This window comes from Ipomoea triloba, chromosome 3 (genome assembly GCF_003576645.1).
Source record: "Ipomoea triloba cultivar NCNSP0323 chromosome 3, ASM357664v1".
Lineage (NCBI taxonomy): Eukaryota > Viridiplantae > Streptophyta > Magnoliopsida > Solanales > Convolvulaceae > Ipomoea > Ipomoea triloba.
The window spans coordinates 2,846,764-2,863,356 of NC_044918.1; the positions used below are offsets into that span (position 1 = coordinate 2,846,764).

Here is a 16,593-nt window from a genome sequence, read left to right on the forward strand (position 1 = left end):
GACACAAATACATATCCCCTCTCACCTTCTAGACCCTAGTTCAACCTCGTACCTCCTAGCAGCCAGCAGCGTGTAAATATAATGCAGCTTAATCCGTTGCTAAAATAGAATTAAAACCATTATATTGTATTGTATCCAAATAGCTGAAGTTAGGTAATCATAATTTAAAAAAAGAAGTTAGAATGAATTAATTAAACTTATTAGCAATTTGTTTATATGGCTGTTATGGAAAAGCTTGAGTGGTCCAAATGCTTAAGTTTGTAATTTGCAAATTGTCAGCGCACAGTGTATGCACATTGGCTGTTTTCTACGTACTAAACAAAAACCAAACTCATTAATTTTAATTTCAACCTCATCCATGATTCCATTTTTTTTTAACTCTAAGAATTGTGCTACATTGACTAATAAAAACTTTTCGTATGGGCTATACATGCACGGTTTATTAACACTCTATGAATCGATTAATTTATAAATAGTTACTCCGTATAAGTTAATAAATACTACTCCGTATAAAGTAACTATGAAACATGCATGTTACATTATTGAGTAAAATATTTTATAAAAAATTGGCTTAATTAACATTTGTGGTCTAGTGGCACCCGCTGTCCCGGTTTACACTCCCACATGGATGATGGGAGTGGATTCGAGTCTTAGTGGAGTCAACTGTTGACTCTTTGTGCTTCAGTAGGTTGAGAAAGAATACTACATTGTAACAGAGTCAGTAGTATTCACCGGTCATGCACAGAAGATTATTTTTTGGCGACTGGTCGGAACCTCGAGTCGGTCACGGATTATTTTTTGGCGACTGGTCGGAACCTCGAGCCAGTCAGGCGGGGCGCACGGCCCATAGCCTAGTTTGGGTAGGAGTAGATTATAATATACCAATTCATTGTCTAATAGCATTCAGTTACCTATTCCCAACATAATAGGGTCTCCTAATGCGAGAGATCTTAGGAGTTATCTTCCATTTAGGACTAGCTCCAAGTCCTTTTGTATAAATATTCACTCCAAACGGGTAAAATAGATTCAATTTTTCTTAATAAAATTACTTATTGTCTCCTTATACTTTCCTTACACATTTTTATTAATGGTGGTGTTGGCTCGCCATCGACTACCTATTAGTTGTAAAACTAACAATATGAATGCTTACAAAATTGTACATTATTCGTTGTTTAGGCTGGGAGTCTCGCAAAGCTTTTGATGATAATGTTGGTGGACAAGTGGAGTTATTCTCCCTAAGTTATGTTGCTACAAGTCCATCTTTTCAGGTTAGTCGGGAAAAGAAGAAAGGACAGAGTAATCTCTTATTTGTAAGTGGTGCTTTTAGTTGGTGCGGATTTGTCGATATTTTTTTAAAGGATGGGAATAGTTGAAATAGGGATGAGTTAGAGAACTATGTCACATGTTTGGACAATGTGTAACAAATGGATGCATATACTAATCACTTCATCAATCTAGAGCAAATCAACATTTGAAGTAGGACCAGAACCGTGTTTGACCACCAACTAAAAAAAAAATAGAAAAGAAAAGAAAAGAAAAAGTGTTACACATATTTTGAACATGAATACTATAAGGTTAAGTTATACGGAGTAGTTGTTCTTGGCTGCTAGGCATGCGCACTGTTTAATTTTCCTTTTGTTATGGTTCTTAACTTGCTTATTCTATGTACAAGGAAAACAAATATATTCATTTATTAACATTAATTTCCCCATAACATCAATCACCAACTAACTGGACTACTTTAATTAATTGAAATTATGAAATTTAATTTATTTTACTTTTATAAATTATACAACAATAATTAAGTATGTTATCTATTCATAAAATTTTGAATCACAACAAAGAAACTAACCTTGGCAGCCATAAAATATTAAAAATGCTCAACGTGTAACAATGTCGTCCAAATTGAACTCACACAACATATCATATAGTATGTGATTTAAATCTAAAGTTTTATATTGTGCAGACAAAAATAAAAGTCAAAATGATTGGGTCATTTCATGACATAAAAATTAGAACATACTAAATTACAAGTACCTCAGCAATTTATGGTATTGCGTATAAGGTGGTACGGTCAAGATAAGAATGACTTATATATTACTGTCGCCCACAGGATTATGAAGGGCTACGCTATTTGTTTTAGAAACGAGGAAAATGGTGTGTTCATTTCTAACAGGAGTGTTTCATTATAAAAATATATGTGGTCATACAGCATTATCCCATTAATTATTGGAATTGAAATGAAAACATTATACTCCTGTTATTTAAAAAAAAAAAAAAAAAAAAAAGCTAATCATAGTCGTTAATTAGGATCACTAATGATTAAAAGTTTTAGTAAAAATAAAAATACTGGATCAAATTTAGAATTATTACAAATTTTCAAATTTGCAATATTTTTAAAATTGACATGTTTCTTTTCTTATTATTTTTTAGCAACACTCAACCCGTTGATCTATCCAAATGAATGGATCATATCAGTTCTCACTTTTTACATGAAAATATATAGGTTCCTAATTGGACCAATTCCCATATATATGGAGGGGAGTTCAAATGAAAACATGCATGGTCCTCTTATAATGTGAGGACTGATCACAATCGACCATCAATGCTCTAAATTAGACCATACGTTCTCACCTAGGAAATAGTTCACACTTGAATGAGACCCTATATATTCCCTTATAATCATGCAAAATAAGATTAATCCAGTCAAGTCGCCATTCAAAGATAAGGGCATTACTACATTACTACATATAAATTAATATACTAACATCACCTATGAGATATTGGGACATTAGTGAGATGGCGCGCATCTCTTTCATTTTAATTGGAGATCTCGAATTTATGTTTTAAGAATACAATTACCTTAATGAAAGGTGTTTTGTCAAAGGTACTACCCATTCTTTATTTTAATTATAATTGATTAAGCATCATAAGTTGATGCGTACCTTAGCTTCAATCTTTTTTTTTTTTCTTTCTTTCTTAAATGAAAATTTTAAGATTATAAAGGGCAAATATAAAAACAATCAATTAAATCAAATTTTGGCGCATGGATGTTAGTCGCCCGAAAAGAAAGGAGAGGTCTAAGGAGAACTGGGAATGGTCCCCTTGATCGCCAAAGATATGGAGCAATTCAAGCTACACCTGCAATCAATGCCCAAAGGGGTACTACCTCAACTTCTCGTTATGCAGTACTAAACACCTTGAATGGTGAAGAGGAAGGCAATCATGGAACAAACCAAGGATCACCAGTCTCGCTACAGAATAGGATTCCGGCACTACCAAGAATCAGAACCAATCAGAGAGCTAGTGCAACAGGGGACCAAGACTTTAATTTTCCTATAGCTACTGTTAATCAAACACACCAGGGAGGAAGAGGTGCATCCAGAGGTAGAGGTGGTAGAGTTACAGCTCCCAGACGCGCGGCGGCCGAGTCTGAGCATACAGTAGTAAGAGGCCATAACTATGGAAAGCAGATCGTAAGCTCGGTGGTATACCACCATTCAAGCCAGGAAACCCCGGAATCCTCTCACAGGGAAGAGTTTGGTTTCGCACTAAAAGAGAATCCCCCGACGCTGCAAGGACATTTGGTAATAAGGCCGGGGATCAGGAGGTTGAGATGTTGGATTATGATGGCCTCTTAGGCCAGAGGGTGTTGGTAATGGGCGATAGCCCGGGCTCTTGAGTACAAAACATGCCTTCCCACCCTCTGTGTGAATGAAGATCTTTGAACCGAAGGTGTCAGGGGAGCAGGCTAACCGCATTTGCAATAGTTTTGGTTACGAAGAATGGACCAGAGTGGAGGTTGTTGGGTTCTCGGGAGGCATATGAATTTTTTGGTCTGCCAATACTGGAAGATGGTAGAATGGCCTATCCATCATGGAGATATATGTATAGTCACTATTAGACTTGGTTTATGTACTGGGTTTCCCCCTTCCAATCTAAATAAAAAATCAAATGTTTGGTACAATATCAAATACCACTTCATATTTTCTTAATTTGTGTTTTTTTGTTCTCTCAATTTTTTTTGAACAGTTGAAATAGTTAATTTGAAAGACTCTCCGCTATATTTATATATTTATTTTTTAAAATGCAACTTGTTAATTTAGGGCTTGAAATATGAACACTGTATTCGGATAAGGACTGAAAGTTTAGCATAAACATTATATTAGAATTATATGTTACATAATTAATTTTTAATTTGCTTGACCAGAATTATGAATTGCGAAATATATATAAGTTAAGCTAATTATAAATAATATAAATAATTTATAAATACAATAAATTAATTAATTTTTTAATTTTTATATAAAATATTGTAGATATAATTTGTAATCAGAAAGATTACAAAACTAAGGTCATCATCACCAACCCAAAACACTAAATATTGCACCAAATTTTACTGTAAAAGAAATATCTCCAGCATATTCTTACACCAAAATTTTTTCATTTCCAACTCATTTACACCAAATTATATTCCTACACTCAAATAATTTATATTCCCATAAATTAAAAGTTTATATTTATACTTTTATTATTTTAATATAACATATAGTTGTAATTTAAAATAATTTAATAAATTTAAACTTTAATTATGTTTTATGTAATTTAATTTTTAATTAAATTATATTCAATATTAGTTTTGTTTTCTAATCTTCTTGATGATATATTTCAAATGATATTTTTAATAATATACAACTTATGTTTAAATATATAACAAAATATGTAAATATAAAAAAAATAAAAACAAAAAGGATAAAAAAGAAATTATAAAACAAAAAAAAAATCAAGAACAAAACAGGGACAAAATGAAAAACAAAATTGTTGCACCAAAAACGGCATAGGATGAATAGTGCAGCGCCATATATGCCGCTGCACTATTCATGAAACGCCAAATTTTTGCAACAATACTGCATTGATTGGAGCTCTCTTGTGTCATTTCTTTTGCCAATTTGGTGTTTTGACGGGTTGGTTGGAGTCTTAGAGATGGTCTAATGCATGATGCTTTGAAGCAAAATTTTCTTAGAGCAGATTTAAGCTTACCCTATCCAAAAAAAATTGTTTGACCGTTGTTGTTGTTTGATAAGACAGAGTGATAGTAAAATATGGTTAATTTCAAAATTTAACGTACGTACTTACGTACTTAATTGGGTGAATAAGGATGTTATTCATGTTAATATGTGTCATGCGGTCAAAAATGACCTATTACCAATTTGACAACTGTACATATAGAAATATATGTAGGTTTTTATTTTTATTTTTTGGACTGACGATAAAAATCCGCAACCACGAACTTAGGGTGTGCATTGATACCTTGTGACGTACTTTAGCTGATAAAAGTAATTCAGCTTAAGTTGTTTATAGCTGATCAGCTCAAATCAAGAAGTTAAGACCAATAGGTGACTCATACAAAGAGTCACAGTTGTAACATTGTGATCACTAAGCCAACAATTGAACTAACTTGGTTAGGTTATCTCATAATCATAATCATCAACTTTTTTTAGTGATGATGGAAACCCGCAGCTAATATTCGAGGTATGCATTAGTTAAACTCTGCCAGTTCAAATCAATAATGCCAAAAAAAAAAAAAAAAGATGCTACAATCCCATTAAAAATCAAATTTGTAATATTATTATTAAGTCAGCAACCTGACAAACTTAGTTGGTTTTCATCTATCTCTCTTCTAGTCTCCGCTGCCTGTTGGGTCTTGTTTTGTTTGGTTTCTTTGCTTTGTTTTCTTCTTTCTTAGTGGGTAAATAAACCATCTAATAAAATAATTTACTCTACCGATTAATGCTATTGAATTTGATATTACAATATCCTTTTAAACCCTAACAATAACAAAAAAAATATAGAAATTAATATTGCAATATTTATCCCTAAATTGTTACACATTATATATTATAATACCGCTATTTTTAAAAAAAATAAAATGTTGTCATTCAGTTATTTAGTGAACGGACAATTTAGTCCCTCTAGTAACGGAGTTCTTGAAAATATTCATTATTATTTGTATTTGTAAAATGCTTTTTACTCCTACAAAAACTATTCAATTTTTGCCACTCTCTAATATGGCAAGTTTTGTATGGTTAATTCTTCTTCTTCTTCTTCTTTTTTTCTCTCTAATTTCAAATCTCAATTTATTAATTAAAAATTATCACATTAAAATATTCATGTAATAAGTAAAATTTTAATAGAGTTTAATAGTTCTGTTGCAACTACCATGTAGTGTGATGATATATCGATTACCATTCCAAATGGGTGGTCACATGTTTGAACCTTGGTGGTGGGGGCTTTGCTTCTTTGGACTGAAAATGTTTGAAAAAGTATATAAAACAGATACTACCTGGTAAAGAATCATGAGTATTTCAAAAAACAAATAGTTTTGTTCTTCTAGGATTAAAAATACAACTTTTTCGAAGAATTAGGGATGTATATTGTCATGATAAAAAGTTAAGGACTAAAATTGCTAGCTATGAACAATTTAGAGACTAAAATTACTTTTATTTTCCCCCTAAATCTTAATAATTTGGCTAGTCAACATCAACCATAGCCACAATTCCTTTTAATTTGCTACATTCCTCAAAGCCACTAAAATTAATAATGTAATTAAAGTACCATTTAAGGAACTAATAAATTTTTGTGCCCTACTTTATAAGCAAGAATCTTGACTTCCTAGCACCAATAAGTGAAGGAATATAAGCAATAATATATAGTACATTGAAGTAATTTAAGTACAAATTTTAGTTCACATGATAACAACTTTTCCCACTTGTGTTAAACTACTGCTTTGGCGAATGAAATGAAAGGAAAAATTATATATGAATCCCAGATTAATACTAAGAACAACATAGGATTTGGTGAAAGACATTAGGTTTTGAATGAATTGCCATTTTTAAGTGGAATATTCATTCAAGAAACTTCATGCGGACCTCACTTCCATTTATTGATGTGTGTGGCTTTTGGTTTGGAATATATAATTGCACCATCTTGAGCAGTAGAGTGTAGATTAGATTGGGATAAGGATGTTATTAATTAAGTAATATTCTATCATGGGTTGTGAATAAATAATGCATCATTTTTGTCCCATTAATGATTTGATTATATATGATTTGTATTAGGAAGGATCATATATTAAAGAAAATATGGTAAAATAAGCTCATAAACTTTACTTGAAAAGTCAATTAAGTATCTAAACTTGTAAAAAGTTCAATTACACTCTTTTAAAAAGTTTAATTACCAACTGGTCGTTTTTCTCGACGGTAGGCAACCAGATTAGTCGCATTTCGCCGGGGAAGGCGGCCAGTTTGCCGCTTCTCTAGTAGTCGCGGTCGTTGGATTTGCGTCGGGAATGTTGCCGGAACTGATTTGGGCCTGTGACAGCGCTGAGTTCGGTCCAAAAATAATATTTTTATTGTATTCCATTATGCCGAATTTTCACAACCCGAATTAGCTAAATAGCAGGAGCTTGGGTTTGTACTTGCATAAACAGTCCCAAATAAGTATATACATGCATAGACAGGCCCAAATGCTTTTTGAAAAAAAGTTCAGAAAGGTACAAATGTATTGGGAAAGGCCTATTTCTCAAATTATTGATCACGATCTAAAAACACATAAAATAGATTTGTATGAACCACGGTCCAAAAATACAATCATTATTACATGGACCATGGTCCACAAAGCTGTGTGGATCATAAATAAAAAGTACATTTTTTAAAAAAAATAAAAAGTACATTTTTAATATACTAAAAGTACATTATTTTAGAGTACATTATTTAAGTACTGAAAGTGCATTATTTTATATATACTATAAAGTAATGTAACTTCAGTACAAAAATAATGTACTTTTAATATTATAAAAATATACCTTATATTCATGGTTCACACAGCTATGTGGACCATGATCCACACAATAATTTGCCCCAAAAATACATAAAATACATTATTTTAACTCATAAAATACATTATTCTAACACATAAAATAAATTATCTTATTTTAGAAATTTTATTATTCTAACACATAAAATACATTATTCTAACTCATAAAATACATTATCTTATCCCAAAAAATTCATGATTCTAACATATAAATTACATTATTCTAACTCATAAAATACATTATACTACCCTAGAATGTGTATTATTCTAACACGCGCACGAAACAATAATTTTTTTAACATCAAAGGGGAGTCGTTTTGGACTGTCATCCACACAATAATTTGCTTCAAATTATATCATCGACCAACGTACACCTTTCTTGATGGACCCTGGTCCAAAAAGTTCGAAGCGTTGTTGTTTTATATGGAGTATTAATTAATTAATGTATCATGTTCTATACTTTCAAAATGTATCATGTTCTATAGCATTATCTTGTACTATATTTATAATATTTATTTTATATGTTTATAAACTTAAATCTTAATATCCATAAACACTAAACCATATCTATATTATATGTATTTACATTCAATCTGTAGTAGGTTGATAATGTTGTTTCTATATGTTAATGAAAACAAAGTTTAATGTACATAAACATTACATTATACACATATCATGTTTAATAACATTTATTATGTATTATGTCCATAATATTTGTTATATATAATCATAAATCTAAACTTTAATATACATAAAAATTACACTATAGGTGCATAATATCTATTTCTATTCATTCTGTAGTAGGTTCATAATGTACATTTTATATGTTTATAAAAACAAAACTTAATTTACATAAACATTATACTAAAATAATAACTTTAGGTGTTATACTAAGAATATATATACTAAAAAGACATTGCTGTGAAGCATGGCAGCAAAAAATTATTGTGTAGACTAAAAATGAACATTTATTAGAGGTTTATATTACAATGCAGACATAGTCCATAGAATAATTTGCTGTGAAACATGGCAGTGAAAAATTATTGTGTAGACCATGGTCCATACAATTGTGTGGACTCCGGTCTAAAAAGACATCACTAAATTTTATAAGTTAGAATAATGTATATTATGTGTTAAAATAATGAAACTTAAATGTCATTGTATTAACGACATTTAAACTGCTTTGTTGATAGAAGACCAAAAATGATCACGCCACAATAATACTAGGACTAAATAAAGATGTTTTAATAAAAGAGGACTAAAAGTGGATTGCCACTTATAAATTTAGGACCAAAAATGAAAAACTCTTTTTATCATGGACCCGGGTCCACCTTGCAAGGTGGATCCATCACAATTTGTGAACGTTCAATTGTGATTTGTGAACATTCAATATGTAAATTGTGTGACAGATTTATCTCTAGGGGTGACACTTGTTAAACGATGGGCTTGACCCTCCTTTTGATCCAAAAAAAAAAAAAAAAAGTGTATTTTGAACTTACAAGATAAACTCAGGTCCACAAAATAATTTGCCGTGAAGTGGGCTATAGTGCATACCTCTTTACGTGGGCCTCACTTCGCATATTTGGCCCAATGGATCCTATATCTTAATGCTTGCGAATTGCAATATAGAAATTTTACAATCTTTGGAGTTGTGTCGCCAATTATTGTGAGATGGATTCAAAACATACATTTTTTTTATTATATTAATAATTTATTTTCTTAATGTTTATTTTGAGTGTACTATCTAAATACTAACTTATAATACATTAAAATAAAAATTTAGTATCCCACTTATAAAAAAAAAAAACATTTAGTATGCTAAAAATAAACGTATATAAGTGGTTTACTCTATAATGTAGAGATGGAAATGGCCCAGAATATAATTTGCCAAAGAGAAATGACAAATTGATGGATGTTTAAACATCAAATTTTGTAAAATTAATATAATTCAAATCGCTTAATTATTAATTAACTATAGTTGATTATATTTTTGCTTAAATAAGGATATCTATAAAGTTTCGTACTTTCACTTATTTATTTATTTATTTGTGCATAGTCATGATGGAAAGGATACAACTAAGAGCATACATTTTTTTTTTTAAATTAGTCTAGAAGTATAATATATAATACTCATTTAAATTATTTTATATATAATACAAATCAAATAAGTTGGGGAAAAGTATAAACAATTAATAAAATGATATATAGACTGACTATGGGTTAGGCGCTTCTAAAAGGATTGGAGAAGACAATTAATCTGATAGCCTTCTCCACTCTAAACCAACCATTTTCTCTAGTGGAAAAGGTCACCAGAAGGTTTTTTTTTTTTTAATGGTGATGAATAGTTGTTGGTTACCGGATGGTCAACGACGCTAATTTTATCGATAATCTGTTGGTTACCGGTAAATCGAACTTATTTGACTCATTTTGACAAATTTCAATGTTTAATTGTATTTTTAAAGTTTAAAGAGTAATTATATTTTTAAGTAAAGTTTAATAATTTATTTGATTTTTTAAAAAGAATTTTAAAGAATAAGTATTTCAAAAAAACTCAATAAAAGAATTAACAAATTAAGAATTCCTTTATGAGAAAAGGACACGTTTCGTGCAAAAAATCCTTAAACCTGTTTGGTAAGCCTCTCAAGTCTCAAGTCCCAACCTTATGTTGTGTCGGATTCTCCACGGGTTTCCTTGTTTTAGTCGGCGAAGCTTCCTAAGCTTTCTTTTTACTTCTCCTCATACAATTGTTATTCTCTTCTCAGTCTCTCTTATTTCTACGCTTATTTTTTTCCCAGAATTTTTATTAATTTCATTAAAGATTCAAAGCTCTCATCTTTCTGTGTAATGGGTATCTGGGAGTCTTTTCTCAATTGGCTTCGCAGGTATCTTTTTTTCCCTTCTGTTTAATATATTTGTTTTCAAGAATTTCCAGATTAATTGATTTCCCATTAATTACGGTGTTTTCGGCCCAGCAATAGCAGAAAGCCAAAAAGTTTTTTTTTTTCTTCCTCCAATTTGTGGCTTTATCAGAAGGAAAATTAGATAGAAAAAAAAAAAAAAGAAACTCTTTTTGTTTTCTTTAAATTTCTTGGCGTAAGCTATAGTGATTTATAGTTTCTTAACTCACCGCTCTGCTCTAATGTTGTCGGACGCTAATTTTTTTGGACTGATTTTTGTAAATACTCCATAAATGATGAATACTGAAACCAATTGTGATGGTTAAAGTGGTTATTACTTAACCTCTGTGGTTGATGCTTTATCGCTTGAATATAGGAATTTTGTATTTGTCAAACTTCAAAGAGGGAACTATCATTGTAGTTTAATGAATTACTAATGTAAATACCAGGTTGATGTTTGTTTGATTCCATCTTCTGGTTTAGCTTGAGGATCTTTAATGAGTTTATTAGTGAGGAGTGAGAGTAGAAGGTTGAGACATTTTCTGTTTAGGAATTAGGATGATGATGGACATTATAGACAGTTGGTGATGCCAACAATGTGGTCTATGAAACCTTACCAGGTGTTTGATAAATAGCTGTTAGTTGTTAGCTAATTGGGTTAGAGAGTTTGACTAGTTGATAGCATTAGCTGATTGTAGAGAGATGTTTGAAAAATTAGTTGATAGCTGATTATATGGAAAATTACTTTCTCAAAAAGGTGATCGAAGAAGCTGCGTTGAGCAACTTTTTGAATTTTAGGTCTTGGAGCAATAAGCTGTTACAAAAAGTTAATTAATCAAACACTTATATGGGTCAAATAAGCCAAAATTGGCTGATAAGCTAACTATGTTATGAAACATGGCCTATATCTTGATTATGTTAAATATGCACTCTGCTTGAGCCATTTCGGGATTAGTATTGAAAGAGGCTGTTAGTTAAAAAGGGATTATAATCATCATTTTGCAAGACATGTTTGATTCTTTTATAGCTTTGAGTGACAGCTAAACGCTTCTTGCCTGAGTATCATATGCGAGGCGTGATCTGTAATATGTTTAAGGAAGCCTTAATCGAAACAACACCTAACTTTTAGTTTTGTAGTGTATAAATGTGTTCAAACTTCCAGTGTTGTTGGTGCAAAAGAAAATAATATCTTTTGTCTCCTACAATTATGTTAACGAGAATGACAACATTAATGTGTGTGTGTGTGTGTTTTTTTTTTTTTTTTTTTTTTTTTTGCAAACATTAATGTGTGTTTTTCGAAATCCTTGTCTCCGTGTCAGTCTATTCTTCAAGCAGGAGATGGAACTATCTCTTGTTGGACTTCAAAATGCAGGGAAGACATCTCTCGTTAATTCCATTGCTGTAAGTGCATTTCATCTCTCTCCAAATGCACATCCTGTTCTTTCCTTTATTATCCTAATTGATTTTTTAACATATTTTTGGGTATTGTATCCATCAGACCGGGGCCTACAGTGAGGACATGATTCCAACTGTAAGTATCTTGCTCTAATTATGCAACTCAAATAACACATCTTGAATTTTAGGAATCGGGTTTTCTTAGTAGAATTCTTTTCAAAGCCAGGTTGGATTTAACATGCGTAAAGTGACTAAGGGAAATGTAACCATCAAACTTTGGGACCTTGGAGGGCAACGAAGATTTCGCACCATGTGGGAGCGCTACTGTCGCGGTGTCTCTGCAATAGTGTAATTCCTTCATCTCTACTTATTTACTTCGTCACGTGATCTAAGACTTGCTCACAAAGGATGTTGACTTTTTGCTTCTTCTGATTCTTCTGATACTAAATTGAATGATGTGCTTCGATAGCGAGACTGTACATTTATATATATAAATGTGCAGTTCTGTTATCAGTTTAAATTTTTAGTTGAAACAGAACACATCCTACAACTAAGTAGTTGTTCAACTTGAACTTATTTCATCTCCTGCCGCAAAACAGGTATGTGGTTGACGCTGCTGATCGCGATAGTGTCCCTATATCTCGAACTGAGCTTCACGACCTCTTGACGAAACCTTCATTGAGCGGGATCCCTTTGCTTGTACTCGGGAACAAAATCGACAAATCAGAAGCTCTTTCCAAGCAGGCACTGGTGGATCAATTGTAAGCTAGCATTTGAGCATTTACTCGCTCTGCCTTTTTAATCTCCCTCTTCATTCTAGCCATTCTCGAAATTTTCTTTGATGTCATTATATTGTTGCAGGGATCTTGATTCAATCAAGGATAGAGAGGTTTGTTGCTACATGATCTCCTGTAAAGACTCTGTAAATATAGATGCGGTTATTGATTGGCTTATTAAGCACTCCAAGACGGTAAAATGAAGCCTGTGTTTCAGTCTTTGGCCTATTGTATGTGGAACTATTTTAGCCAAAAATCTGCGTACCTTGGGAGTGCAGTGATTGCAGTCAAGACATTTTTATTTATTTATTTATTTATTTTTATTTTTTACCCTTGTTAGAGACACCACAATATTTGATGTGGGATTTTATGTTCATGTGGGAAAATATGTTCATCAAGACAGTGCTTGGAAACTTTGTCCTTCAATATATTATATATGATTATGTGCTATGTGTTTGAATATTACTCCGAGTTTACTTATTTTATAATTAATGCGGTAAAATGGGGGCAACGAAGGCATGAACACTATTAGTTGATTGTAGAGAGCTCTTCAAACTGATTGAGAGCCAGTAATAGCTTTAAAATGGAATAGCACTTCTCGTAATAGGTTTATTCAAGAACTTATATTTTTGAGAATAAGGTATTCCCCTACAAGGGGATTAGCTATTAATGACCCTGGTATTAAGTTTTAGGGCCGGGGGCCGGTTAGATATGATGCACTCAAAAAAATCAATGAATTTTAGGCCAACAGAAATAGGTGCAATTTATTATCCATGCAAGCATATATATGTTGTCTAATAGTATGTCGAAGCATTTAAGAAATTCTTGAATTATATATTTTGTTTAATTTAATTTTTACTTTAAAAATTACTCCCTGGTAAACTTACGTGCAAAAGTTAGCACAGCCATATTCCATTCAAGTTTTTTTTTTTTTTTAATTTTTTTTAATGACAAGAAATATAAAGTAAAATCTTTAATTATATATCCGATGATTAAATGGTTGTTTATACAATACACAATACAAAATTATGAAAACTAACAACAAATACAGCGTATTGTAATACTAAAATAGTATGATCTCCACTAATAAGATTATATTGTATTATATTATCTTCGGAAATATTAAGAAAATAAATTACAAAATACTTGTACTACATCGGCTTTCCAGATCGACAGCTGATGATGAAGTTTCCTCTTCCTCTGGAAGCATAAAATTGAACTCCAATGCATTCTTGGGTGCTTGTGGGGAGTTGTTGGATGATTTGCCTACAGGGTGGCTATATGGACTCGCGGCATAGATCAATCTGCATTTTAATCATTGAAAAATAAGTTTAAGAAAAAAGGACAAATTTTTAGACTTGATAATAACATCGCGACATTAAAGATTAATGTTTTGCACCTATACTATGATAATACCTGTGTTTGCGCTTCTCCAAGAATCTAGCCAAGGTTGCTTTGCGAGCCATAGCCAAAGCTGCATTCATCACAATAATAATATATGCTTCTTCTTGTTAAATTGAATGTGAAAAAAAGTATTATATTGTACTCTGTTTTATATAAAACTTTAACAGGCTAGGATCGAGATTATACCTCCTTTACCATAAAATTCGAAAAAGTTGTCGGGAGGAGGAGGAGAAGGAGAAGGAGCGAGATTTTGCGGCGGAATTTGCATATTTGGACTTAGAATTTCTGTGTCAGTTAGAGCATTTATAGTTTCATTCATTGCCTCGGTAGTCTTGGATTGATTAGCCATCTTCATGATCAATTCAGCCTAATTATTTTTAAAAAACCAATCAAATTATGTATAAGGGTGAACGGTCCAAAGAAAAAATAGTTAGAGATGTGGACCTTTTCTGGGGAGATATCGTTAAAAAAATGAACCCCACCGGAGTAGAAGATGGTCATTGAGGCTGTAGCCTGTTGGTTTGAGCTGCTAGGAGTATCATGGTCATGTCTAGGGAGTGTTCCCCCTAAGAAGTCCTGTCATGTTCAACATATATAGTCCACCAATTAAAAATTTAAACATGTTTTTAGTCTATTCTTCCTATCAATCAAATATATGTTTATATGTGCTTAATTAATTAGCTTGTGTGAATATAGTGAGTTTGGATGACTACAAAGTTATTATCACCAAATAATTAGTGTGTGGATCAGATCTCGTAAGAACCATTCTTCATGTAAACGCTATAAACTGATTTAATGACCGGGAAAGGTTGGTCGATCTAGAGCAAGAAGATTTCAAGCAAACGCATATTTCAAACTTTAGTACATCATACACAACTATAAAGTGCATCTGATGATATGAAGAACTGCACCGTGAGGATACACTTTGTAGTATTGAAGTTTAGACCAATATCATATAAAATCTTTTATATTTTAATAATTATACTAGACCCCCTCATGTTTTAATAGTTACACTTAAACATGAAAAGTGCTAGTCCCCTCCCCCTGAGTCTTCATACATCTAAAAAAAAAAAAAAAAAAAAAAAAAAAAAGCAATTCGCAGATTTTCCAAACCTATTGCGGAGTACTTTTTTACCGTATCATTAATTTTATAAATTTTTATCTAAAACTAAATACTCCCTCTGTCCCATTTTACCTGTCTTGTTTACTATTCATTGGTCAAACCAACTCTTTCTTCATCGCTTATTTTCTTTAGTAATTTTTAATTATTTTTAAATTTGATTTTTTGTGTTTAATAGTACTTTTAATGTAGTTTTTAAATATATAAATTTTATATACTAATAAAAAATTAAATATTATGAAAAATTGAATTAAAAATAACTCCAGTCAAGCCTCGTTAATCGAATCAGACAAACAAAATGGGACGGAGGTAGTATATATTAATTACTCCAATATTTACGCATAACAAAGTTAAACTAAATTTAGTCAAATTAATTATTATTTTAAAAAAAATACCTGAAATACGAGATTCTTTGGCGGAGCGGCTGTGGAAAGCGATAACTCCGGTTGCGGAGAAACAACATACGAAAACGGCCACTGCTTCCCTAACCCTGTCATTAAAAAAAATTAGTAAAAAAAAATGAAATTAATATATTTGAAATATATATTTTACTTGGTTTTTCCTTTCAGAATTTAAGGTTAGTAAAATATAATTTCCTTAAAGAAAAAAAAAAAAAACCTGGACTAGTGTTGGACTGTTGTTTCACCATTTCTGGGGAGCTCTTCTGGTTCAGCTTCACCTTCATATTTTTCTCCTTTTTAGCTCCCTTTTTCATCTTCGATCTTCGATCTTCGATTCCCAAACGCCAATAATCTAGTTGTAAGAAAATAAATTTAAAAAGAAGAAAATAAAAATATTATATATATCTTGAATTCCTGAAATCACCGAGAATACTTATATGTATATGTATTCCTATAGGAGAATAAATAGATGCATTTTTGTGAAGGAAAGCATTGCTTTATAAGTTTGTCAGTCATATACTAATTATTTCTTTTTTGATATTTTTCTTTTCTTTTAACGAAATGAAAAACACGTGCTTAGACACATAACGGGGCCCCACCCCGAGACGCCCAAGTCAGAAATGCTTTATGGCGAAACCGACTGCACGTACGGGCATTGTGTTTGGCGTGTGCGAATGTCTAAAAATAAGGAAATTAAATTATATATATTTAATGTTTATTATAAA

The 16,593-nt window shown here is 31.5% G+C and overlaps 2 protein-coding genes across 3 annotated transcripts; one reads left to right on the forward strand and one right to left on the reverse strand.

Annotated features, from left to right (window-relative positions):
• The first annotated feature begins 10,559 nt into the window (after positions 1-10,559).
• Positions 10,560-13,405, forward strand: LOC116012461 (ADP-ribosylation factor-like protein 8c). The gene is made up of 6 exons (XM_031251996.1): positions 10,560-10,757; positions 12,092-12,173; positions 12,271-12,303; positions 12,394-12,515; positions 12,767-12,928; positions 13,029-13,405. The coding sequence occupies exons 1-6, from the start codon at positions 10,720-10,722 to the stop codon at positions 13,144-13,146; spliced, it is 555 nt and encodes a 184-aa protein (XP_031107856.1). The 5' UTR covers positions 10,560-10,719; the 3' UTR covers positions 13,147-13,405.
• A 498-nt stretch (positions 13,406-13,903) lies between these two features.
• Positions 13,904-16,329, reverse strand: LOC116012404 (protein JAZ7-like). Of its 2 annotated transcripts, none has more exons than XM_031251936.1 (6): positions 16,086-16,329; positions 15,863-15,957; positions 14,792-14,923; positions 14,534-14,696; positions 14,360-14,417; positions 13,904-14,247 (listed from the first exon to the last, which is right to left on the reverse strand). In XM_031251936.1, exons 1-6 carry the CDS (start codon positions 16,180-16,182, stop codon positions 14,079-14,081), a joined length of 714 nt encoding a protein of 237 aa, XP_031107796.1. In that variant the 5' UTR covers positions 16,183-16,329; the 3' UTR covers positions 13,904-14,078. The 2 variants fall into 2 exon arrangements, with proteins under 2 accessions (XP_031107796.1, XP_031107795.1); XM_031251935.1 differs by having other exon boundaries at positions 14,534-14,714; positions 16,086-16,326.
• Positions 16,330-16,593: the final 264 nt, after the last annotated feature.

What these genes read in the sequence shown, in the direction of transcription:
- LOC116012461 (XM_031251996.1), top strand. Translation starts at nt 10,720, where the DNA reads ATGGGTATCTGGGAGTCTTTTCTCAATTGGCTTCGCAG. An exon ending in TTTCTCAATTGGCTTCGCAG is followed by an intron (nt 10,758 to 12,091) that starts GTATCTTTTTTT and finishes TCTCCGTGTCAG; the next exon opens with TCTATTCTTCAAGCAGGAGA. An exon ending in GTGAGGACATGATTCCAACT is followed by an intron (nt 12,304 to 12,393) that starts GTAAGTATCTTG and finishes TTTCAAAGCCAG; the next exon opens with GTTGGATTTAACATGCGTAA.
- LOC116012404 (XM_031251935.1), bottom strand. Translation starts at nt 16,182, where the DNA reads ATGAAAAAGGGAGCTAAAAAGGAGAAAAATATGAAGGTGAAGCTGAAC. An exon ending in CAAAGAATCTCGTATTTCAG is followed by an intron (nt 14,924 to 15,862) that starts GTATTTTTTTTA and finishes TGAACATGACAG; the next exon opens with GACTTCTTAGGGGGAACACT. An exon ending in CGAATTTTATGGTAAAGGAG is followed by an intron (nt 14,418 to 14,533) that starts GTATAATCTCGA and finishes TGATGAATGCAG; the next exon opens with CTTTGGCTATGGCTCGCAAA.